General features: G+C 38.1%; 1 protein-coding gene across 2 annotated transcripts in view; it reads right to left on the bottom strand.

Annotated features, from left to right (window-relative positions):
• Window positions 1-26,382, bottom strand: part of HYDIN (HYDIN axonemal central pair apparatus protein) — a 395,035-nt gene that overhangs the window by 231,357 nt on the left and 137,296 nt on the right. For both annotated transcript variants that reach the window (XM_066348740.1, XM_066348741.1), the window contains exons 10-12: window positions 24,818-24,917; window positions 8,942-9,060; window positions 3,120-3,343 (exon numbers count right to left, since the gene is read on the bottom strand). In XM_066348740.1, the coding sequence (XP_066204837.1) occupies window positions 3,120-3,343; window positions 8,942-9,060; window positions 24,818-24,917 (443 nt within the window). The remainder of the gene's footprint in view (window positions 1-3,119; window positions 3,344-8,941; window positions 9,061-24,817; window positions 24,918-26,382) is intronic.

The following is a 26,382-nucleotide window of genomic DNA, read 5'->3' as shown; positions in this document are numbered from 1 at the left end:
GTTATTTCCATATCACTCAGTTTCTTTTCTGGAGATTTCTCTTGTGGTTTCATTTGGATTACACTTCTCTGTCTTCTCATGTCTGCATGTTTGGGTGTGTTGTTTGTAGGGCTGGTTGAGTCTAGGTTTGATGTTGTCTGCCTTCAATTTTCAGTTGTGTTATTTCTAGGTCTTCTTGGGTTGGCATCAGCTGTTATTTGTAATCCACTTTTGGATTTGGGCTGCTTTGAAGTCTTGATTTGTTTGTTTTCTTCTCACTTGTAGTCTTGTTTACTGATCTCAGCAGGGGGCTTATTTGAAACTGTATCCAGGAATGTAGTGGGTATAACCTGAGACTCTGAAGGTTTTATCTGCCAGTTACTCTCTCTGGGGGTGGGATGCTTTCTCTGCCTCAGTTGGGGGAGGTGTATCTCAGATCTCCATGGAGACCTGAGTTACTGCCCCTCCTCCTCACTTCTTGTTTTCAGCTGTGTCTTGTTGCACTGATTGGAGCTGGAGAGATGTCTGGAGATGTATGATCTGGAAGCACTTTAGTCTTGTGTTATGTGGAAGGATCAACCCCTCCCCCAGCTATGGCCACCTCCAGCACTGGATGAGTCAGCTTCTCAGGTCCTCCCATGCATTCCTCTGCCAGTCACTGTCTGTCTCTCTCTCTCCCCTCTTTCCTTTTGGAAGATAAGCCAGCCCTTTCAACACACCTCGTTCCCAGGTCCCCAGGCAAGTGGCTATGAGGGATATTTACTACTCTTTTCCTTGGAGTGAGAGCCCTTCTGCCTCTCAGCCTCACATCCCCTTTGTTCTTGTAAGCAGGGGAGACTCACTGCTCCTTGGCGCTCCCTACCAGGCTCAGTGTGGCTTCTTCTTTGCTCCTTGGTTTTTGAGAGCTGGTCTTGTAGTCCAGAGTTTGTTTTTCACGTTGATTGTTCCTAAATTAATTTGTAATCCAGTTTGGTGGTGTGAGCTGGAAGTCTGTGCATCTGCCTACTCCGCTGCCATCGATGAGTTGGATGGACTGGGGAGTTCCTAGTTTTCATGAACTTCACATCAATCCCATAACATACACTCCCAATGACATACAGCAGAAGTTTAGCTGTTTAGCCGAGCTTGGCACTCCAGACCGTGGACAACTGCCACTGCCTGGCAGCACCACACTTAATGTCAGTACCACAGCTTTTTTATCCATTCAGCCATTGATAAACATTTGGCTTATTTCCAGATCTTGGCTATTGCAAAATATAGTGCTGCAATGAACATAAGGGTGCATATATTTTTTTAAATTATATGTTTTGGGATTCTTAGAATATATTCCCAGAAGTAGGATCACTGGGCCAAAAGACAGTTAAATTTTTAATTTTTTGAGGAAACTCCATATTGTTTTCCACAATGGCCACACCAATCTGCATTCCTACCAACAGTGCACAAGGGTTCCCTTTTCTCTACATCCTCATCAGCACTTATTGTTTGCTGATTTATTCATGATAGTCATTCTGACACGTGTGAGAGGATATCTCATGGTTTTAATTTGCATTTCTCTGATGATTAGTGACATTGAGCATTTTTTGATAGTCTATTGGCCATCTGTATGTCCTCTTTGGAGAAGTGTCTATTCAGGTCCTTTGACCATTTTTTACCAGTGTTGTTTGTCTTCTTGGTGTTGAGTTGTATAAGTTCTTTATATATTTTGGAAATTAATCCCTTATCAGATGTATCATTGCAAATATGTTCTCCCATTCAGTGGGTTCCTTTTTCATTTCGTTGATGGTTCCCTTTGCTGTGCAAAAGCTTTTTAGTTTAATGTAGTCCCATTTATTTATTTATTTTCCTCTGTTTCTCTTGCCTGAGGAGATATACTGACAATAGTATAAAACTAGAAATCAACTGCAATATGAAAACTGAAAAAATATTCAAACACATGGAGGCTAAATAGCATGTTATTAAACAATGAGTGGGTTAACAATGAGATCAAGGAAGAAATAAAAAATTACCTGGACAAATGAAAATGAACACACAACAACCCAAAATCTATGGGACACTGAAAGCAGTTCCGGGAGCAAAGTTCATAGCATTACAGGCCTACCTCAGAAAGCAATAAAAAGCTCAAATAAATAATCTCACCCTACACCTAAAAGAACTAGAAAAAGAACAACAAAGTAAGCCCAGAGTAAGTAGAAGGAAGGGAATCATAATGATCAGAATAGAACTAAATGGCATATAGACTAAAAGCAATACAGAATATCAATGAAACTAAGAGCTGGTTCTTAAAAAAGGTAAACAAGATTGATAAACCTTTAACCAGACTCATCAAGAAAAAAAGAGAGGACCCAAATAAATAAAAATCAGCAATGACAGAGAGGAAGTAACAACCAGTATCACAAAAATACAAAGGATTGTAATAAAATACTATAAACAACTATTTTTCAATAAGTTGGACAACCTGGGCAAATTTGATATAGTCCTAGAAACATACAATCTTCCAAAACTGAATCAGGAAGAATCAGAAAACCTGAGGAGACCTATTACAACTAATGAAGTTAAAGTAGTAATAAAACTTGTTTTTAAAACCTGAGGACAAACCCTACTATTGATGACTTTCAATTATCACAAGCAGCCAGGGAAGCCATCAAAAGACTTCCAGTACAAAACCTACAAGTGTGTAGCCTTGGCTGACAGACACTGTAAGTAGACACTTTTATAATCCCTGTAGGCATTATAGGTAAGAACATTTAAAGAATTTCCTTAAAATAAAAACAAAAGATGAAGATTTAGTGAAACTGTAATAACAGATTATTTTTATCCACGTGTTAATAACTTATTTTCCTTAAACATTCTTAAACAGAGAGAGTAACTAGAAACTAATTTAATAATTAAATCCTTGTTTTATAAGGTTTTAGCTTACAGAAAAAACTAGATACCAAAATAGCATCTGTATCCATGTTATAATAAGTCCACAATGTTTAGTAGGGAAACAATGGTGGAAATTTAAAACACCCCATTAAGTTGATGTGTTCATATGAGCAAAGACAGTTATTGAGATCTAACATGTGATTTAGTTACAAAGTTTAAGAAAAGAGTAGGTAAAACCTCAGTTAGTTTCCACACTAATTATAGATATATCTTACTTAATAGTCAGTTTCACAGGCTCGGATGATCCACTGATGTTGACAGGGAACTGTTCCTCAAAGTGCCCCAGGATGGAAGAGCTGAAGGAAATCTGGATGGCCTGCACTCCGCTGGGTTCGAGGAGGCCTTCCGTGGGGCTGAAGACAAAGCAGGCACCCATAGCCGAAGCGGGAGGGCTCACGTTGAAGAGGGCATCGATGCTGCCTTTGTTGGAGAGTATTGTCTAGATCAATAAAAAGACAGGAATGATAAAGTAGACAACGGGCTTCTGATTTTTTTTCCATATAAGCACATGGCTGTCTTACTTAATACCAACACCGAGACCACGGCAGGAATTAGAATCAAATGAACAGTTTTCTCTCTTGAATATCTGAGGATAGGAGCCCCAAGCCAGAAAGTAACTTCGTGGTTTTTGTCTCATCTATAAAATGGAACTAGTCATATGTGTTATGCCCATACTATAAAGATTGATTGTAATGATACCTACTGAAGAAGAGCCTTAAAGTACTGTTTTTTGATGCTCTATATAAAGTAACCAAGGGAAAATAGGTATTTCTCTCATATGCACGAGGAGGCTGACATTAAGTGGCATACTAAAAAATAAAAAGCAAGTCAGAAGAGAGGAGCAAGAAGTACCTAAGCCTATGTTTATAATGTACCTTGATGACATCAATGTGGATTCCAGATTGCAAGGATTCACTTGCTTGTGGTATTAGATGTCATCCTACTGGGATATGTTCCTCTCAAACTCTACTGAGTATGCTTATATAAGCAATCGCTTTACTGTAGGAACATTTTATTTCTAGCACTAGTGTTCTGGAATCATGTCACTGCTTATATCCTACTGCACACCAGGTATGTGTAAAAAGCCCCTGCTTGCCCATCAGAGTCCTCCACCGCTGGCTCAGTCCACCGCTCCCACTCCTGCCTCCCACGGTCCTGTCCAGGAACCTGTACCACCGCCATGCACTTCTATTCCTGAGCTTCCAAGACACAATCTCTTTCTTGCCAGTGCTCATGATCGTGTGAATAACACATTCTGTTTATGTAGGAACTGCCCTCAACCTACACTGAAGGCATTGGAGAGAAACAGAGCACAGGAGATTGTGGAGAAACATTGAGAAAAGTATGAGGAAAGTTATGTGGAACTGCGTTCCGTGTCAGGCGCCTGAAAGCCAAGGGAGAAAAATGTCCAGAAAGGGTCAAACTGTGGACAGAGGTTAAGGAGAATAAGCTGAGGAAATGTTACAGATATTTTATTTTTACTTTTCTTTCTTATTTATTTTTTAATTGAATATAGTGGGATGACATTGGTTAATAAAATTATACAGGTTCCAGGTGTGCAGTGCTATACTACATCATCTATACATTGCATTGTATTCGTGCACCCCTATGTCCATTGCAGCATTATTTACAATAGCCAAGATATGAAACAGCCCAAGTGCCCATCAGTAGAAGAGTGGATAAAAAAGCTGTGCTACATTTACACACTGGAATGCTCCTCAGCTGTAAAAAAGGAAGAAAATCTTACCTTTTGCAACTGCATGGACGGACCTGGTGAGTATTATGCTCAGTGAAATAAGTCAGTCAGAGAAAGACAAGTACCATATAAGTTCATTTATTTGTGAAATCTAATGAACATATTTAAAAATTGTCTAGAGGTCTAACTGTTAATTAGAGGTCATCCTTGCCCTTGAAGAAGAGAGGATTTCAATGGACTATGATTGTAGAATCCAGAATACAGATGTTTGGGGATTGAGTGGGAGCAAAAGAAATAGTGGTCGACTTTCTAGCTTCTGTTTTCAGATTAGTGATGAAAAGTGAGAATGTGGGGGGGGGGTTTGCAAAGATGTGGGAGGGTATGGCAGAGGAGACATAGTATATTTATATTAAATAACACACACTCAGTGCCTGGCCTACACGTTTGCTGGTGTAATAGAAGAAGAGGGCTAGGTAACCGAGGGAATGAGTCTGCTAGGTGTGGGGCTCCAGCAGCTCCAGCTGCCTCCGAGAAGCAGAGAAGCAAGAACCAGGAGCTACAGACAGAGTCAGGGGCTCTCGCAGAGTAAGACAACCGCTCTGCTAAGAGGAGACAGACAACGCACCAAAACAGACACAGCTAATTGCTACTTGATATTTTCTTCATCTTTTTATGTTTACTTCCCATCTCCCTTTCTGTCTTAAGTTTCTTGGTCATAGGAATCATGCTTCATTCCTTTGAAAGAGACTATGTAGAAAAGGGATTATGACCAGGGAACTCAGAAGCCAAATCCCTGGGATCAGATCTCATCGTTGCCACTGACTTACTAGCTGTGTGACCTTGGAATACCTGCTTTGCTTCTCTGTGCACCCGTTTCTCCATCTGCAATATGTAAGTCCTACTAACTTCTCAGATTGCTCTGAAGATGAAATTTAGTAATTTACAATACTTTTAGAATTGTGCCTGGAAAAGAATGTTTAAATGACAGTGACTGCAATTTACAGCCCCAGAGCTAAGCGCAGAATGGGTGGAAAATTTACCTGTGCTTAAAAAGAAACTGACATGCCCCAGTGGTAATGCAACTCAAAGGCATCAGGGTAGCTCGGAGGACTTTCATTCTCTCTGAGAAGATGCATGGGTTATCTTTTTATTTTTTAGTTAATACCAATGTTTTATCCAGATTTTCTATAAGGTGCTAGCTTCTCCGTTTCCAAGAACATGCATGTCATTCTTCTCCCCTGACAAAGCAGTACCTACTTATGTGTAAGAATCCACCAAATTGCTTGGGCCACAATTTTGAGACCTTCTGATTACCGGTAATACCATTACCCATGCAGTCCAACCCCTCAGAGAGAAGAAAAAAATTGTTTTGTTTTGTTTTTTGTGAGAGAGACAGAGAGAGGAACAGATAGGGACAGACAGACAGAAAGGGAAAGAGATGAGAAGCATCAGTTCTTCATTGCCACTTCTTTGCCGTTCATTGATTACTTTCTCATATGTGCCTTGACGGGGGGCTACATTAGAGTGAGTAACACCTTGCGACCTTGGGCTTCAAGTCAGCAACCTTTGGGCTCAAGCCAGAGACCAGGGGGTCATGTCTATGATCCCATGCTCAAGCCAGCGAGCTCGAGGTTACGAACCTGGGTCCTCCATGTCCCAATTTGATACTCTATCCACTGCGCCACCGCCTGGTCAGGCGAGGAGAAAATTTATAACAGAACGTCCCCTTTCATTTGTTTTCCTTCTAATTACACTGGGGAAGAATGTGTACTCTTGGGGTTCTGGTTTATTCTTTATGGATCTGCTAAGCTCAGCAATGACTAAGGGCAATAGGTAGTTATTCAAATTTGTCTCAAGGAGGTAACATAATAAATTGAAAGAGAGATGCAATGAGGCATCAGCATTAAATATGCAGAGAGTGCAAAATATTCCCATAAGAAGCACCTTACTATGCCCTTCTCTGCCGGTGCATAGCTCTCCAAACTGTCCAATCTGATGCTGCACCTCATTTAACACTTATTCAGCTGGTGCTGGTTGGCCTTACTGTTCAAATCTGGGAGGGTGAGCAGTGGTGGCCTAACATACATCTGTGTTAAGTCTGCAAGAAATGATTGCTACCTTCAGGGAAACCCTATCCGTTTTGCACCAGAACTAACAGTTCTTTTCTGATGTGGCATCTGTAAGACAGTCTGTAAGCTGTAAGGGAAATTCACACTGGACAAATTACAGACAGAATATCAATTTAGTAAGAACTATTGTACCTTTTTGTTTTCATCCCTAAGTGACCATTTTCTTCAAAGTGCAATAGAAGACAATGCAACATAGTAGCTGTGCTACTTTTCATTTTACAGCAGTCATATGACTGGTTTCTTCATTTAAATTACGCTCTCTGTACATTCCATCTCCATCATGATATCAACATCTCTGTTTGCCTTTCGCAACAACATCCCATTTAGGCCTTGAACATGGGGACAAATGACTCTGCAGAAAGCTCTCAACAAGCAGGCATTTATCTCCCACGCGAGGGTTGGCTGGGCAAGGTTGATTTGGCTGTAGGCCGGGTTTGAATATGGTGAGAGCCAGAGGTTAAAAAGCCAGCAGGCCTCCTCTTCCCACGGGATACAGGGCCCTAAAACCACTGCTCACTAACATTCACAAGCTGTGTGACCTTGCCAGTTACTTAACAAATGTGGCAGAGTCAGGTTTGCTGTTCATTGAACCCACATCCTCTTCCTCTACAGCTGGTACATTTCCCAGCCACCCCTGTAGTTAAGGACAGCTAACAGGATGTGAACAAAAGTCATATGTGCCACCTCCAGTGCAACTTCCCACAGAAATCGCTCATGGCAACCCTCCCTGCTCTTCCTCCTGCCAGTGTGATACATAAGAGACTGCAGAGCCATTCAATGGAAGGCCCGGGCTCCTCACTCTCTGCTGGAGGAGGGCCACCTGCTGATAGCAATGTTGGTTGGGACTTTATAAAAGCAAAAAAAAAAATAGACTTTTATCGATTTTGAGAGAATATATACTTTTGTATTTGTTTGTTATAGTACCTAACATTAATTACCCTAACTAGTAAAACTTCTCTAAGCCTCTGTTTCCTCATCTATAAAATGGGTACAGTCATTGTCACTACTCTACAGGGGTTTTGTGAGGACGAAATGAGCTGATGATGCCTGCACACTCAACACGCATGAAGGGTGATGCTGTAGGCAGAATTCACTGCTATCTGCCTATTTCTTCTTTGTAAAACAGATACAATAAAACCTACCTTTCACGGTTTTGTAAGGATTGGAAACTATACAGTGACACATTCACATGCATGCACACATAATAACACATTGAACCTGACATACTAATTAAACCTCAACACTCATTAAATAATAACTACTTTTATTATTACCTCCATAGAAATATAAACATTTACAATTTGGAATATTTCTAAACTAAAATTTTAATAGATATAGTTTGATACTGTAAAAAAGTGTCCCAGATACAAATTTATGATGAGTGGCACTGAACTACTTTTGACCCTGAGGAACCCGTGAGTGGCATCTTTTTAAAAAGTTTCATTTTCTATATAATTGGAAAGACAAAGCAGGGAGGTCTTTCCCAGAAACCACTGTTGGTTTTTAAATCATGGCTTGAAGACTAGTGCATTTGGAGAAATTCTGAGGTGTGAAAACAGCTATCCTCATTAGGACATTCTGGGAAATGTAGAAGGTTCTCTATCCTCTGATCTGTAGGATTCATGTTGTCAGAGAACAAGCATTAAACAGATGGGGAGATGTATTTATGGAGTTCCCCTTTATAAGCTACAAAATGATGAGGATAAAACCAATTAAATTATGGCTTTGACGTTTTTAGTAAAGTTAGAGGGGGCTGAAGAGGATTGAAAAAGTGGTTCTACTCAAAAATAAATAAAAATTTAAAAACATTTTGCTGTTTAAAATAACTATTCTTTTTCATTTTGCAAGAACTAGTTCGAAGTATGCACACTGAAATCCTAGACAGATGAAAATGCTGAGTTTGAGACTTTTTTGGGGTCGGGGAAGGGAGATACAACCTTTAAATTTCATGACAGCAGGTCTTTTCAGTTCTGTTTTGCACATTAATCACATCCTTGCTGCTTAACACATAAATACTAGGGAAATCCAAATTAATTTTGGTAATAAATAAAAATTAAAGAGAGGAGGAAAAGCCAGATCACTCTGGGGTCTGCACAAGTATAAGAAATGGCAAATGGATGTGACTGCGCAAATTTTCTACTGATAAAAACATATCACAAAACGAAAAAAGCCACCTACTGATTGACTCTCGATGAACAGTCCTAGCGCTTACCTCGTAACAATGTACAGATCCGATAAAAACTTTTCCAATATCCAGTAATTCAAAGTTGAAGTGAATCTTTGGTCCCATTCCTTCCCCTTTGACTCGGAGGGGCAGACGGATCTCTCGGCCTACAAAAACAGTTCACACTTTATTACCCAAATGATGCTTTATCACCCCAAACCATCCACCACTTGTTAACAACTTGATCACTCAAGATTATCGCACCGGCTCCCTGCACTGGACTGGGGAAACACAATTTAACCCAGGCTGAAGATTTAGTTTATTTTTAAGAAACAGGAATACTGTTGGTTTCTTACCTTTAGGGAATAGCTTATACCGCAACTCAGGCTGACGTTTTAGCAGAAAAAAAAAACATTTAAAATTTTGACCCCATCTTAACAGTATCCTTAAGTTTCTTATAAAAGAAAGTAATTTCTCTAAATCAGAGGAGAGTAATCGCCAACTGATGCTCCCAATAAAATGAGTTAGCATGTGGCTCCAAGGGATGGTGCTCACACTGCTCCTCCCTAGATTTAGGGAGAACCAGGGTATTAAGGAATCTGAGTCTGGGAGTCTTACTGACCCTCACTTTGCAGTTTCTTTCATGTAGAGGTAATGGAACCCACTAAACAGTACCCCTTATTACATACCCACAATGGACACAGGACCACAATGGACACAGGACCAATACAGCACAAACCTTTAAAAGTAATGACTGGCTTTGTTTTCTTTTAAAAAATAAAAAAAATCTCCACTTAACAATACGTGATCATTAGAAAAATATTATAGAGAAAATGGAAATTCTCTCATAATTCCACCACCCAAAGATAACTATTGTTAGCATTTTGGTGTCTGTAAAGCCAGTAACCACAGCCACCATCACAGCCACCTGGCCCATGCAGGTTTGCATTTGATTCGGACAGACGGTAACAAAACAACGGAGCTAAGAACTGGTAGGCCATCATCTTTATCCTAGCTTGCACCTGGCAGGCAAGAATACACACAGTGGGAAAACACTTCCCTTTCCATTCAGGGCTCCCAAAGCCACTGACTTATCCGAGTTTCCTAGAATCAAAGGTTTCTACCTCACCAGCCTTATTCACCTCTGTTCCCCATCTCCTTCTCTCTGCACAAACTGGCTTCTCCTTCAGCACTCTGCCATCTTGGCTGCTTCTCTTCTCCTCCATGTGACCTTTCTCTCCCCTCCTCCAGCATGGGCTCCTCTGCCCCATTTTATAGTGTAGAAATCAAAACCTTTAATCCAATATACAAACAAGGAAGTCTCTGATACAAAGTCACTTATCTGAGGCATAATGGGATTCCTCATGAGAGTGCACCACCCCACACCATGCAACAGTCAAGGGTGTGGGGAAAAGCTTAGTTTTGAAAAGATCTTAGTGTTAAAAGGGCAGGAAAGGCTTAGTCTTAAAACTAAACCTTAGGCTATAATGACTTTGCCAGCTGACAGCCTGTCTCCCACATCCAATGCGAACTATAAGTGAGCAAACATATATATCATATTTACAAACTTATTTGACCAACAGTGTCAATACTTCTATAGCTAATCATATTTAAATACTGTTAATGTAGATGACAGCATATGCTATATATTATTTTATAACCTACTTTTTTCACTTACAATAAATCTGGAACGTTTTAACATATCATCACCTATAGGAGAGGTAAATCTCTTTTAACCAGTCCCTTTTATTCCAATTTAAGTGGTTTCCAACTTTTCAATGTAACAAATTATAATGTAATTAATATCCTTGAACATGTTTATGGGCAATTTTCCTATATTCTCTACAAGCACTTTAAAGATATCCTATTGCTTCTTGTCTTCTACCATTTCTGTTGAGAACTCAGCCTATCGTCCTACTGCTCACTTGAGTTAGTATGTTTTTTCCTCTGACTGCTTTGAGATTTTCTTTTGTCTCTGGCTTTTAGCAGTTTTACTATAATATTCCATGTGTGGCTTACATTTATCTTCTTGGAATTTGTGGCACTTCTTGAATCTGTGGGTGAATGCCTATCATCGGTTTTTGGAAATTTTTTAGTCATTATCTCTTCAAATATTACTTATGCTGAATTTTCTCACTTCTTTTCTTCTACAAATATAAATAATATTTATATATTTACAGTATGTATTATTGTAAAGCCAGTAGCCACGGCCACCATCACAACCACCTGGCCCATGCAGGTTTGCATTTGATTCCGACAGATGGTAATGAAACAACGAAGCCAAGAACTGGTGGGCCATCATCGTTATCCTAGCTTGCATCCGGTGGGCAAGAAATACACACAGTGGGAAAACACTTCCCTTTCCATTCAGGGCTCCCAAAGCCACTGACTTATCCAAGTTTCCTAGAATCAAAGTTTTCTACCTCACCAGCCTTATTCACCTCTGTTCCCCATCTTCTTCTCTCTGCACAAACTGGCTTCTCCTTCAGCACTCTGCCATCTTGGCTGCTTCTCCTCTCCTCCACGTGGCCTTTCTCTTCTCTTCTTTCTCTGCTCTCTCCTCTAATGCTAATCTCAGGAACCAAGAGAGAGCAAGCTCCAGGTCTGCCCCATTTTATAGTGTAGAAATCAAAACCTTTAATCCAATATATATACAAACAAAGAAGTCTCTGATACAAAGTCACTTAAGGTGGGAAAGGCTTAGTCTTAAAACTAAGCCTTAGGGTATAACAACCCTGCCTGCTTACAGCCTGTCCCCCAAACCTAATGCAAACTATAAGCGAGCAAACCTATATATCATATTTACAAACTTATTTGACCAACAATTATCATATCTATTTATAATATAATATATAATGGAAATATATATGACTCTTTTGCCACATTCCATTTGACTCCTATGCTCTTTCCTGTATTTTTTCTCTACATGTTTTCATGTGAATATTTTCTTTTGATTTATTTAATTTCCAGTTTACAAGATCTCTGGCTGTACCTAATAAGATATTAAACTCATCTACTGAGTTCTTCATTTGTCATTATAACTTCTCAGTTCTAGACTTTCCTTTAGATTTTGTTGTAGTTTCCAGGCCTCTGCTCAATCTTGTTTTACCAAGAATATTTTAAAAATCTGTGTCTGGTAATTCTATTATCTGGCTCCCTATGGGTGCATTTCTACTGTTTATCTTAATGTTCTATCAGATTGTGTTACCTGCTCACATGCATGATTATTTTGATTGAATCTCGTCTGTGTATCTAAAAACCTACAGAGATCATTTGAAGCCCTAAAATGTTATCTTTCTCCAGCTTCTGGCTGGTGACTAGGGGGCATTAGAGAAATCTCAGATGACCTGTCCTAACCTAAGCATTTCTAGCTTAGTCTGTAAGAGAATTAGGCCCTGAAGCAAATAATTTCAGTGACTATTTTCTATTCTCCCAAGAAGGGAACGTAGCTAATAAGAGCCTAGATATAAAAGAGAAGTTAATTCTGCATACACAAATAGATGCCTTACAATATTAGGGATTAATTAGCTCTTGGAACCCCAGTGGAGAAGAATTGTCTTAATCAGTTGATACCTGAAAACTGATCCAAAGCTGAGTCATTGTGACGGCTTGTTCATTTGCAGTTGCCACTTCAGTGAGTCCCACCCTCAAGCCTGAGGGATTACTAGGGCCCTTTCTCCTTGGGCATCCCATAAACTCCTGTGTTTTCTTTACTAACTCAATTTAACTTTTCATCCTCTCTGCAGTATCTACCAAAAAGTCAGTGTTGCTAAAAAGAAAGAGCCTTCACCCCACCAAACCTAATCAACTTGGTTTCTTTTTTCTCCTGGATGATAGCCCCAGCATCTTTACTGCCCTGTTTTACCCTCAAATCAGGTTTTAAAAAATACTTTGTCTTGCTCTAGTTGTTCTTAGAGAGAGAGTTGAACCGAATGATCAATTCCACCATTACTGGGAATAGAACTGCTGGGACAGGGAGACACCCATTTGACATGCTGACAGCTCTGGGCATGTTTGCCCTCCAGAATGGTTGTGCTAATTTACATGCAAACAACAGTATTTAATGGTTCCTGTCTCTCCACATCATCTCTGACAGTGTGCATACCACCACTTTTACACTTCTTTGACATTTGACAAGTTTTCCTTAAATTTGCACCACTTACATTTCAGTTCTTTAAAGAAAAATTATATATTTGCTTTGTGTGTAATGTTTTGAACATTCAAAATACTTTTGATGCTCTTTTGAATGTAATTTTCAGTATTACAGCAATACACTTTGAACAACCAGCTGATATCCCTAATTTCTGATTACCATTATAATGCCTTGTGACATTTTATGTTCCTCTGCCTTCTGCTGCTGTTTAGCTTCTGTATCTGTAATGCTTTCTCTCCGTGACTGTCCTTTTAAAGAGAGAAATACTTATCTCTGTGTCCCTCTAGTGTTTAGCAACACAGTGGTCATTAGGCAAGTATGACTTTGATGATAAGAAACAAAAGTAACCCTAGCAATTTTTGGAACAGCTAATTTCTTCAGGAAGTTCCCCCAAATCCATCTGATACCTGGAAAAGAGGTTTTTCTAAAGACCAGGTATCAGTATTGGTGATACCCTAGAACATGAGACAAATTTTCAGAAGGCCCAAACCTTACCACCTTACTCCATTACTTTAGTGTTTGAATCTACTGGCAATGATTTGTATTTGGTCAAGAGAAAAGTATTTTGACAGAGATCCAACTGTCGGAATGGCAAAGAAAGGGAAATGCAAATATATTGTGGAATAAACTGCAAGACTATTTATAACTGTCAGGCTTAAAGCTTTTCCCATCTGTTACCTTGACTGCCTTCCTTAATAAATAAATTGTAAAAAAGGAGATGTGCTGTAATAAAGCAGTGAGCCAATGTTTCTTTGGGAGTTATTAATTACTTCGAAGGAGTCTGTCTTGTTTGTACTTAGCCATTTCCCTCATCCAGGGTGGAATGGGAGTACAAGTAATACCTAGCCTTTCATTTACACAAATTAGCCTAAATATTAGGGTTACATTTCAAATGCTACTTTCCCATGAGATTTTTGAAAGAGGGATTTTTCTTGTCTTGGTAAAAAGCAGCAAGAGGGACAAGCCTGAAGAAACTAATAACCTAAAAGGACAGATTCCTTATTAGAAGAGAAAAATATTAAAATGTTCTTTAAAATAGGGCAGTTTCTCATCTATGATTATATTACCTTGGTTTCTTACATAGAAGCAGAAAAATGCACTATAAAACCCCTTTAACAGTCCTGAAATCCCCAAATGCAAATGACTCACTGCACTGAATACCAGAGACTATAATCATGGGCTTTTAAAAACTTGCTGTCTATAAATAAAAACTTTAAAAAATAAAATGAAAGCCTGGCTTATGGTGGGATAGTGGATAGATCATTGACCTGGAATGTGGAGGTCACTGTTTTGAAATCCTGAGCTTGCCCAGTCAAGGTACATACACTCAATGAACAACTAAAGTGAAACAACTATGAGTTCCCCCTCTTTGAAATCAATAAATAAAATATTTTTAAAAAAAACCAAAAAACTTGCTGTCTAAGCTGTCTTAGATGTCCAATATTATACTTGAGCTCTAGTCCTGTGCAGTAAGACAAGAAAAAGAGGGGTATAAATAAAAAAGAACAAACTATCATTATTCACATATTTTAGGACTATCTACCTGGAAAATCCTGAATAATTTAGAATAATCTTTTAAAAATAATAAGACAGAGTAAAATTGTTGGTTACCAAATCAATATACAAAAGTCGATGGCATTTCTATACCCAGCAACAATCAGAAAGATTAAGTCTCAAGATACTATTTACAACCACAACAAAAATAAAAAATATTTATAAATAAATCTAACAAAGTATACTTAAGACCTTCAATGAGTAAAATGTAAAACTTTATTGAAAGATATTAACAAAGATCTAAATAAATAAATAACTAGGCTATGTTCCTAAAAAGGAAGACTCAACATCATAAATTGTCAAATTTTCTCCAATTGTTCTCTATCTATAATTTTAATGCTTTAGTGAACAAACTGGCAGTAGGTAGAATTTGATGAGTTGATTATAAAATTTAAATGTAAAACAAAAGGGCCAGTAATAATCAAGACATTCTTAAAGAAGAATGAATTGAGGGGACTTGGCCTTTCAAATATTAAAATCTGTTATGAAGCTATTATCATTAAAATAATGTGGTACTGGGGCAGAAAGAGCAAAAATGACTAAGGAAACAGAATACAGAACTTATAATAAATGCACACATCTATGTAAATTTCATTAATGAAAGAGCAGGCATTGAATATCAGCAAGGAAAGGTGGACTACATAGTATAAAGAGCTAAAACAACTGGGCATCTAGTAGGGATCTGTGGTTAGCTGAATAATGGCCCCCAAAGATATCCACTCCTAATTCCTGGGACCTGTAAATATTACCTTATATTGAACGAGGGAGAATATTATCTCATATGGCAAAAGGTGTGATTAAGAATTTTGAGACAGGGAGATTATCTGGATTATTCTGATAATTGTATCTTAAACATTGTCTTGAAATCAAGTAGTAGTAGCCTTCCAATTTTATTCTTGTTTTCCAAAGTTGTTTTGGCTATTCTGGGTTTTTTGAATTTCCATATAAAGTTTAGAGTCAGCTTGTCAATTTCAACAATAAAAAACGTAGCTGGGATATTTGATTTGGATTGCATTGACTCTATAGATGAATTTGAGGGAGAAATGACATCTTAATGATATTGAATTTACCTACTATTAACAAAGTATAGTTTAGGTCTCTAATTTCTCAACAATGTTTTGTAGTTTTCACTATACAGGTCTTACACATCATTTGTAAAATTTATCTCTGAGTATTTCATGTTTCTTAATACTATTTTAAGTAATATTGTTTTTAAAATTTCAATTTAGCACTGCTCATTGTATAGAAAAAAACTGATTTCTCTCTACATAGATCTTATGTCCTGCAACCTTGTTACAAACTTTTTAGTCCTCATTTAAAATAGATATTTCTAGCATCACTGCTACAGACTTTGATTCAATAAAGTATAGATGAAATCCCAAATCTACATTTTTAATAAGCAAATTCTCTAAAAACATTACCTCAAGAAACATAAAAACAGTGTTAACCTTGTTAACTTACAATACGGCAGAGTTAGCTCTCAGTCTGTTCTTCAACTTTAAATACAAAAATAAGCTTACCCAAAATATGAAAAAATATATTTTAATAGTTATCCAAGCTCAAGGAAGAGAAAAGAAAAAGGGAAATATCAGGTGATAGATAAAAAAGGAAACTTGGAGATTTATAAAGCCCATACAGGCCTTATGATCTAGTGGCTGCAGTTTTAACACCCTCACAGAAACAGGACATATGGCTTTGTTCCTATCTGGGAATGAGGAATTGAACTTCGATCCTCACATAAATCCAGGCCCTTGAAAAGGATACTTCTTTCCAAAAAGGAAATGAGAAAGTTTCTACCTATCGGTCTAGGGAAGCAGCGATGAAGCTTGTCCTCTACCTGTCCCTCCAAAGAGTGGAAAGAGGCTCCTAGGAGAAATCCAAATTCTGTGCACAGGTATAGGATTCAAATTTACATTATATTACAGGTGAATCAGAAGCTGAGAAAATAAGTTAAGAGGTCCTTGGCAAAAGAAACAGAAAATTCGCTCTGAAGGAATTCCATGATCCAGTACCCATGCCATCTTAGTTTGCCTGGACTTCAATAACAAAAAATACCAGAGACTGGATGGCTTAAATAACAAACATTTCTTTCACACAGCTCTGGAGACTGGGAAGTCCAAGATCAAGGTACTAGCATATTCAGTATCTGGTGAGAGTCCATATCCTGGCTCATAGATGCTGTCTTCTCACTGTGTCTTCACACAGAGGCAGGGGTAAGATCCCTTTTGTAAGGACATAATCCCATTCATGAGGGTTTCACCCTCAAAATCTAATCACCTTCAAAGATCCCACCTCCAAATATCATCACATTGAGAGCTAGGTTTCAACGTATGAATTTTGGGGGGATATGGACATTTAGTCCATAGCACATAATAAAGATGAGCTCACAGTACAAATATTTTGAACCATCTGAAGAAACAAGCCAGTATGAGGAAAGACAGTAGTTACCACAAACATGCAAATTATACCCCAAGAGTTTGAAATAATAGAGAACTCTTAAAGAAAATTCAACATAGCATTCTTAAAATCTTCAAAGAGGTAAATGAAGAAATAGAAATCATAATGAAAGAAAAAACTAAAAATGTTAAAACAATAAAGAACTTCTAAAACTAAAAAACCAAAGTTGATGAAATTAAAAATTGGATAAATACACCAAAGAGTAGATATAGTTTTAGAAAGAATTAGTGAACTGAAAGAAATATCTTAGAACCCAGAATGCATTAGAGAATGACAAAGAAATCATAAATATAAAGAATAGGTTACAAGATATGGCAAGTTCATGGAGAAAACATAAATCTAAAAGGATTTAGAAAAATGTAGAGAATTTAGAGAAAACTGAGATCATGAGATGAAAACAACATTGAAAAGATAATTCCAGAATCAATGAAAGGTTCTTAGATCGAATAAGCATATCAAATACCATGTAGAATAAATAAAGGCAAATCCATCACAATGAAATTGTAGAACATCAAACATAAAGTAATTCTTAGTATCAATTTGATAGGAAAGATAGATAATCTAAAATGACCATTAGACTGCAGTAGATTTTTCATAACAATTTGGCCCATTTTCCATGCTATGAGGAAGTAACCATGGCGAGGCCACTGATAGGGGTTCCAGCAAACAGAACCTAGTGAGGTCCTTGCCGACAGCCAGGATCAGCTGCCAGGCAGGTAAGATGGATGAGCTATAAAAGGATATCAGCCTCCACCTTCAAGCTTCTCCAGCTGTCTCCATGCCGAGCAAAGAGGAGCTGTCATTGCTGAATCCTGACCAAACCTCAGATCTGTGAGCAAAATAAATTACTGCTAGTTGTTTTAAGCCATCGAATTTAGGATAGTTTGTTATTCAGCAAAAGATAAATGAATCAAAAGTGGCTTAAACAAATAAGGGCTTTTATTTTGCTCACATATCAAAGTCATTGGAAAATGTGGATTTGGGGAAGGTTATGGCACAGGAAATTAGGGCTTGTTGATTGTTGTTGTTGCTGATAAGGATGAAAAGAAGACTAAATGTTGATTGTATAGCTACTTTCTTTTTATGTTCCAGACCCATACAATTGTATTTTTACAGCTTTTTAATAACTTTTAACACATGGTGGAGCTAGTCCTCCCACGTTATTCTTGTTTTTCTTAATTTTCTAGGCAACTTTGGTTTATTTATTTCCTCCATAAAAACTTTGGAATCAGTCTATTAAAAAACAAACACCTTACTGATATCATCACTGGAATCATATTACATTTATAGGGACTTGGTTATGATGTTGGTCTACCTGACCAAAAACATGTTATATACATTTCCATTTTTTCAAGTTTACTTAAACCTGGGCCCTAGATAAATAGATATTTGTATATTATTCCCTGTATTTTTATTTATGTTTAAAATACTTGATAACTGAAAATATAATTTAAACAGTAGTTGATCATGAAAATAATTTCTTATTCACTGGACTAAGAAACCTTACATTATTATGAGGTTGCAGTCCAATGAGTTTTGAGGAAGAAAAGCTACATATACGAAAAGCGTTACTCACTTATTACTCTGAAAACCAAAAGTGTTTTTAATGATTGGGGTGATTTAGTTTTCTGTTTCCTAAATCTGATTAAAATCTCCATTCTTTAATTTAATTAGGATAAAAATCAAAAGCCTTAAATTGTGCTAAAAACTTAGATGCTTCTCTCTTATGATGTACAAAATAAAAACAGACAGTGAGGTTTCATCTTAATTGCATCTTCAGAGGAGGTAGGTATATCTGGGATCATTTCCACCGGGCTGCTTTTCTGCCTCCGACTCTGAAGCACCCATTAACGATGTTATCTAGCAATGCATTTCACAGTTTAAATCAGAAAGTGTTGCTTCCTTTGAAGTTCCCATATGGTGATCCAAATCAAATATATGTTGTTTCTCTTTGAGGTTTTTTTTTTTTTTTTTAAAGTAATATTCATGATAAAACTCGGGATTTCCATATTCTACTAGAAAGTCAAGATAGATGAAAGGTCAGTTTCAAGACCTAGATCAAACCATTAGCAGGTCTTTAGAAATATCTAACATGCACGTTTAAATACTTTTAAGAAAATATGAAATCTTTACATGAAAAAATTTCAGTTTTGGATTAACTGAAAAGATTTTAATGATGTTATATTTGTCATAATCAGATCCTAGCAGGTAACTCCCCTGCTTTATGGCCCCTCAGCTTTCCCTCCTGCACTCGGAGGAAGTCCAGGGTTCTTAACCGGGCACTCAAGGGCAGCGTTTCATGAACTAGACGCTGCCTGCTATCCCAGCCTCTGGCTTCAAGTCCTGCCCTTCTGCCCCCACCACTCCCTTCCCAGTCTCTCTGTCTCTTTCTCTATAGCAGCCACACCCTAAGAACTTGTGATTCTTTGCCATTTCATGCTCTTGTTAATGTGTTTTCATAGTGTTTCTATGCACATTTTCACAAAGTGCTTTTCTTCCTGACATGCCCAGCCGCAGCCCCCCTTTTTTACCTGACTAACACATACTTCAAGGATCACTTTCTCCGGGGAGTGTTCCTTGAAAACCCTAAGACTGAGCTGGGTGTCCTATCCTCTTCCATTGCTCGTTCATTCACTGCAAAGCACTGCAGTGTAACAGCTGGTCTGTGAGTCAGCTTCCCCCGCTCGTTTCTGTTATTCGAGGGTACTAACTATGCTTTTGTACATCTTTGTACTCATTGAGCCTAGATGTAAAAGCTTTTGAAAGAAAGAAGGGTGCAGTTGGGAATTATGAGGTAAAAATCACGCACCCCAAAAGGCCTCCCTCAAGACCAGTGATACTGGTCTTCCCTGCTACTTCCTGTCTCTGAACATGATTCACATAATGGCACACTATATACAACGATGAAAATTAAATAAATACCATGAGAGCTACAAGCAACACCATGGATGAAACATGAGATTCAGTCCAATGATAATACATTCCAAAAGCAGGCCATGACAAATTGTATTGTTTAGGAGTACATATACAGGAGTAAAAATTATAAATGAAAGCAAAGCAATAATGATCATTAATTATCCCCCCACGCCCTCCTCCAAAAAAAAAAAAAAAAAAAACAGAAAAAGAAAAAAAAAAAAAATCATCATGAAGGAGAGAATGGTGATTATCCCAAGGGGAGGCTGAGGTGAGTGGAGTCTCATGGGCTAAAATCAAGATGTTGACAAGCTCCTATCGGGAGGCCTCAGAGGAAAGCCCATTTCTTGCCTTTCCCGGGTTCTATAGACTGCCTGCATTCCTCGCCCTCTCCATCTTCAAAGCCTGAAACGGCTGGTGGAGGCTTTCTCATATGGTACTCTGACACGGAGTCTGATAACTGCTGCCTCCCTCTCTGACATTTAAGGACCCTCGTAATTATAATGAGCCATCCACATAATCCAGGCTAATCTCCCTACCTTAAGGTTAGCTCATTAGCAACCCAAATTCCATTTTCTGCCTTGATTCCCCTTTGCCACATAATATAACATATCCACAGGTACAGGGAACATGGACATATTTGGGAGACCATTGCTCTGCCCACCACAGCATGTATTATATACATTCTGAATCTATGTTCTGTTTCTTAGTGACAAAGGGTTAAAAGTTAAATTGTAGTATGTAAATAAAAATATATTCATATACAACCAGGAAAAATAATGACACGCTTAATTTAATGTCAGGAAATAATCTCTAAGAAATACTTAAAAAGCAATTTCAGAACCATTACGTAAAGAATGCTATCATTTATGCAAAAAGGTGTGAGGGGAAGCATATCTACATGTATTTGTTTCTAGCTCTCAAAGCATAAAGGAAAACAAAAGCAAAGCAAAATAAAATAAAGCAAGGGTAGACGTTTTTTGATATGCCTAAACCAAAGGGCAAGTGTTCCTTTAAAACACCGCTAACAAAACAAAGAAGAATGTCTTGCAGATGGCAAATGATACTATTCAGTTTACCCGGGTTGTGAATTCTGTGGCAGAATTCAGAATTGCAAATGGAACAATAGATAAATACAATTAAACTGGTCACAAAAATTAGGGGATATTTCAAAATGAATATGAAGTGAGGAAAAAAAGCATTTGATTTTTTTTATTAAACAAGAACATCAGAAAAGCAAACAAAAAGTCAAAAAAAGTTGTTTGATTATGCAAATGAGATGCAAAACCAACTTTTATTTCATTGGTGAAAATGCACTACACAAAAAGCTGAAAGTACTGGAGTACCTGCACGTTCCCTGATCTTGAAAGTGCATTTTGAAATATCCACTAATTTTTATGCGCAGGATAGTTAGGTAATGTCTGGGAACCTCCTGGAGAGCAGCCAACCCCTTAGAATATGGCCAAGCACAGTCTCCCAGGGGAGCCACAGAGAGGAGGGGAATCCCGCCACCTGTGGCATGGGGGCCACTGGAGTATTTCCAGCCTGTGTCTAAACATTGATGAACTCATTCTTCCTTCTGCCCCATAATAAGTCTGGAATAGAGGATGCTGCAGGTCTGAAGTACAATAACAGACCTATGTCAGAATAGAAACTCCTAATCCACTTTGTATTTATCCTGGGGCCATCCTGAAAATCCCACAGTAAGGCATACTAAGACCAGATCAAACTAGGCTTCATTCATTCATTCATTCATTCATTATATTTTCATTTATTTGCTCATTCATTTGATCAATATTTTGAGTGGCTTTAACTTACTGGTTGGTGTTAAGAGCATTAAGACTCAGAGAATGATTTCAATATATCAATACATAAAAATAGGCAAAACTATATTATTTTTCTTAGGGATTAATTAATAGGTGATAAAATTATATATTGAAGTAATAAAATGACTATCATAAGAGTCAAGGTGATAGTTACATCAATGGAAGGTGAGATAAACATCATCAAAAAGACACACACCTGGGGGAGGTGGAGGGCGGCAGTCTTGGGTCAGGTAGCCCAGCCTTCTGCACTGTTCTTAGACTGTCTGACCATGTTATACATGGAGAAAAGTGACTGTAGATATTGACTGGAAACATTCTGTGTATAACACACTAGTAGAATTTATGCACAAAAGACACTAACAATTTTGTACTCTTTACACTTCCCCTCCCCAAATTTAAAATAATCACCACGGCCATATTCCTTGGTAACCTACACATTAAACAGCAAAAACAGGTAACACTAGCTCTCCTGAAAATTAAATCCATTTTCTCATTCTTATATACAAACAGACAAAAGCAGCTAAAAGTAGACGCTGTTTAGCTTTGTAACTTTACAATCTGTATGTTTTACTTATTTACTGGCATCAGCATTTGTTTAAAATTCTGAAATAGTTTTAAAACACAGGATAGTTCCCAGAGTAGTACAAAGAACCTCTATACATCCTTGGCCCAATAACCCTTATTGTCAATCTAACAATAGTTCTTTAGTCTTTTCTTGGCTTCCAAGGCCTTGATATTTATGAAGATTACAGATTGGTCATTTTGTTTTGACCTTTGATTTGGGTTACTCTGATGTCTCCTCATAATTAATTAGACCCAAGTTAAGTATTTTGACTCTAATATCATTGAAGAGATGCTGTGTTCTTATTGCATTCCAGAAGGTGGTTCAAGAGGTTAATCTTCTCTATTTCTGCTGGTATTAACTAGATAAGATCTACCAGCTTTCTTCAGTATAAAGGTAATTTTCTCTTCTTTATAATTAATATATATTTTGAAGGAGAATATTATGAAATGATGTGAAATTCTATTCAACATCCCACTTTCCCCCATTAGTTTTAAGATCCATGGATGCTTTTTACCTGAATTGGTTATTACTGTGACTGCCAAATGGTACTTTTTATTGAGTAGATCCATAGAGTCCTATTTATTCAATGGACTAGAATCTATTTGTGTCATTATATACTTTGATTCTCAGCTTGCTCCAGATTTGGTCAGCGAGAGTCCCTTTGCTGGTTTCTACATCATTCTGACATATTTCTGTCATTCTCTGAGCATTTCCTTACTTTCCAGCACAAAATAATGTTCCAGGTTCATCTTAATCCTTCTCTGCTTCAGTCCTAGAATCAGTCAATTCTCTAAGGTTCCTTTTAGTAGAGAGTGGGATTTAGAAATCAAGCTTTGGGTTCTAGGGTGCTCATTGCTCTTAGGGTCTCAAAGCTTCCAGGACCTCTCAGAAACATGGCTAGGAAATATGCATGTGTATGTATGTGCACACATTTACATACAGGGTGGGCAAACGTAGGTTTCCTGTTCATGTGGAAAATAATACAATAAATAATAACAATAACACAAGAATAAACTGTGGCCTTACCAGGTGGTGGTGCAGTAGATAGAGGGTCAGACTGGGATGCAGAGGACCTAGGTTCGAAACCCAGAGGTCACCAATTTGAGCACGGGCTCATCCAGCTTGAGCACAGGCTCACTAGCTTGAGTGTGGGGTCACTGGCTTGAGCGTAGGATAATAGGCTTGAGTACAGAGGTCGCTGGCTTGAAGCCCAAGGTTGCTGGCTTGAGCCCAAGGTCACTGGCTTGAGCAAGGGGTCACTCACTCTGCTGTAGCCCCCTAATCAAGGTGCGTATGGGAAAGCAATCAATGAACAACTAAGGTGCCACAACGAAGAATTGATGCTTCTCATTTCTCTCCCTTCCTGTTTGTCCCTATTTGTCCCTCTCTCTGTCTCTGTCACAAAATAAAAGAATAAGCTGTGTTTCGCATATTCACAACTGTAAACCTACTTTTGCCTACCCTTGTATATTTTTATTTCTATATCTCTGCATATTAACAACTGTGGTTCATAATAACTTCAATTCCATTCCAACATTAAAGGGCTTGTCATAGTCCTCCTCCTTTCCATATTTGTAGCTCCCTTCTCCAAGAAAAAAAAATACTGGCTTTTGGTATACTCAATATATTTACTTTTTTGCTTAATTCCTCTTTTTTATGCAATTTCCTAAAGCCATCAGGTTGCCACCCTACTGTGCACCCTCCTTGTGGCTCTGGCCCTGCCCATCCCACCTGGCATACATTATTTTATAAAAACTTAACAAAAAGAAGTAGCCAAATACTACAAAATTAACAAAAATTAAATAAATTGCAAGAATCTGTCTTAAGGAATGTTCTTACTACTTTAAAAATCAAGGAAAACCCAAATGTATGTCCCGCCTCCCCACTGCAATTGTGGTATACTTCAAAGTTTGATCTATTCAAGCAAGACGTGAATAAGCACACAGCTTAACTCCATTATTCCTCTATGGCAGGGGTCCCCAAACTTTTTACACAGGGGGCCAGTTCACTGTCCCTCAGACCGTTGGAGGGCCGGACTGTAAAAAAAACTATGAACAAATCCCTATGCACACTGCACATATCTTATTTTAAAGTAAAAAAACAAAACAGGAACAAATACAATATTTAAAATAAAGAACAAGTAAATTTAAATCAACAAACTGACCAGTATTTCAATGGGAACTATGGGCTTGCTTTTGGCTAATAAGATAGTCAATGTCCACCAATGAAAGAGGTGCCCCTTCCGGAAGTGCAGCGGGGGCTGGATAAATAGCCTCAGGGGGCCGCATGTGGCCCGCGGGCCATAGTTTGGGGACCCCTGCTCTATGAATATCATGCACTGCCCATAGCCTAAACACACACACACACACACACTCACACTCTCAGACTCTCAGGCATCCTATTATATGCTCTGGGCACTCTGTAACCTGCCTTTACTGCACAGAGGAAGTCTTTACCTGAAATGTCACAGTAAACAGTCATTTGGTAGAGCCTGGCTTCACGAGGGTTAAAGTACACAGTGATTTCTGCTGATGAGTTGGGCCAGACATCACCTTCCTGAAAAATATGAATTATTAAAAACCAATATGACAAAGAGAAGGTACTGCTTTTACAAGTTATTATTACATTAAAACTCCAGGAAATTGGAAGGGAATATTTTTTACAATCAATAAAAGAAAGCCATATTTTACCCAATAGATAGTTAACTTATGCTACTTGGTAAGAGGTGGTACAAGTTAGAAACAAGCTTCGAAAATAATTTCAGTGAGTTCATGAATATATCACAAGTTTGTATACCTAATAGTTATATTGGTTTATAACTAGCATATTTGGAAAATTGTTAAAATTTGTATAGTCAGTGAACATCACTGTATGCCATGTGTGCCCAACCTGGGCTTCAGAGACGAAGATGGGTGTAGTCCAAGGCCGCACGAAGCGCACATGGGAGATGGATGATAAACATGTACGCAAATATTTTATAATATGCATTCTAAGTGTTGTGCCTATATATCTAAATAAGGTCCAGATGGCCCACAGAGAAAGAAGTACCAACTCTTTTGATGGAGGGATCACATTCCTGACTTTTGAGGTGACAACATAAGGAAATACTCTTATTCCATGATAATATAGCAATGGGCCCAAGGCAGAACAATGGCAGATCAAACCCTGGTTCTGATCCAGTATCATTTCTCATTTTCATTCAAACCATTCAAAGTCATAGTAAGGAAAACAAGTTTTGAAATTTTGTAATGCATGTGTCATATATCAGATTTCCCTGAACATATTCTTTGAAAACTATTTTGTACCAGCCATGTAACCTGGAGGCTCTTAAGTTCTCAGGGTTGTGAAAGTGGAGGCTAATATCACCTACCTCTAAGAGCTTCCTAAGGTCTGACGATGTCACACAGGTCAAATGCTTTGTCCTGTGCTCAGTACATGGAAAGAGCTCAGTAAATAGCTGTTTAGTATGATTGATGTTATTTTTACACCACTTGGAAAGACAAAGATGGAAGTATTGAAATGTAGGGGAGAAAAGTGTGTGTTTACTGTATGGTTTTTGTAACTAGGGCCAAGTAGGGCATATGTGATCAACACATCCAGAACTCTAGTTAGGTGGGGGAGCCTAAGAAGGACAGACAAACCAAGACAAGACAACATGATAAATAATTAGGCTGCAGTTTCAGACAGTCCCCAATGTATATGCCATTTCCAGTCTGGCTAGAAATGAAGATAGTGCTAGAATAAAGAATCAAGCAGAGAAAAAAAAATAGTCTGAAGTATAGACATCCAATAGGGGGTGGATAGAAAACTAGAGCCAATTTGGGCTTATTTATGAAGGTAACAGCCTGATCGATGTCCTTCTCAGGCAGTATGCCCCAACTTCAGAATAATAAGAGTACGGAGCCTCCAAGAAGTAGCAATGAGGGTCCTGGAAGCTCTCATCTCCCAGGTCAGGTTGCTAGAATGAAGGCTCCATGAGGGTAGACACTGTTCCATCTCCGGGACCTGAAGCAGAGGCGGC

Source organism: Saccopteryx leptura, chromosome 9, assembly GCF_036850995.1.
Source record: "Saccopteryx leptura isolate mSacLep1 chromosome 9, mSacLep1_pri_phased_curated, whole genome shotgun sequence".
In the NCBI taxonomy this organism is placed as follows: domain Eukaryota; kingdom Metazoa; phylum Chordata; class Mammalia; order Chiroptera; family Emballonuridae; genus Saccopteryx; species Saccopteryx leptura.
This window is presented reverse-complemented; position numbering and strand designations above follow the sequence as displayed.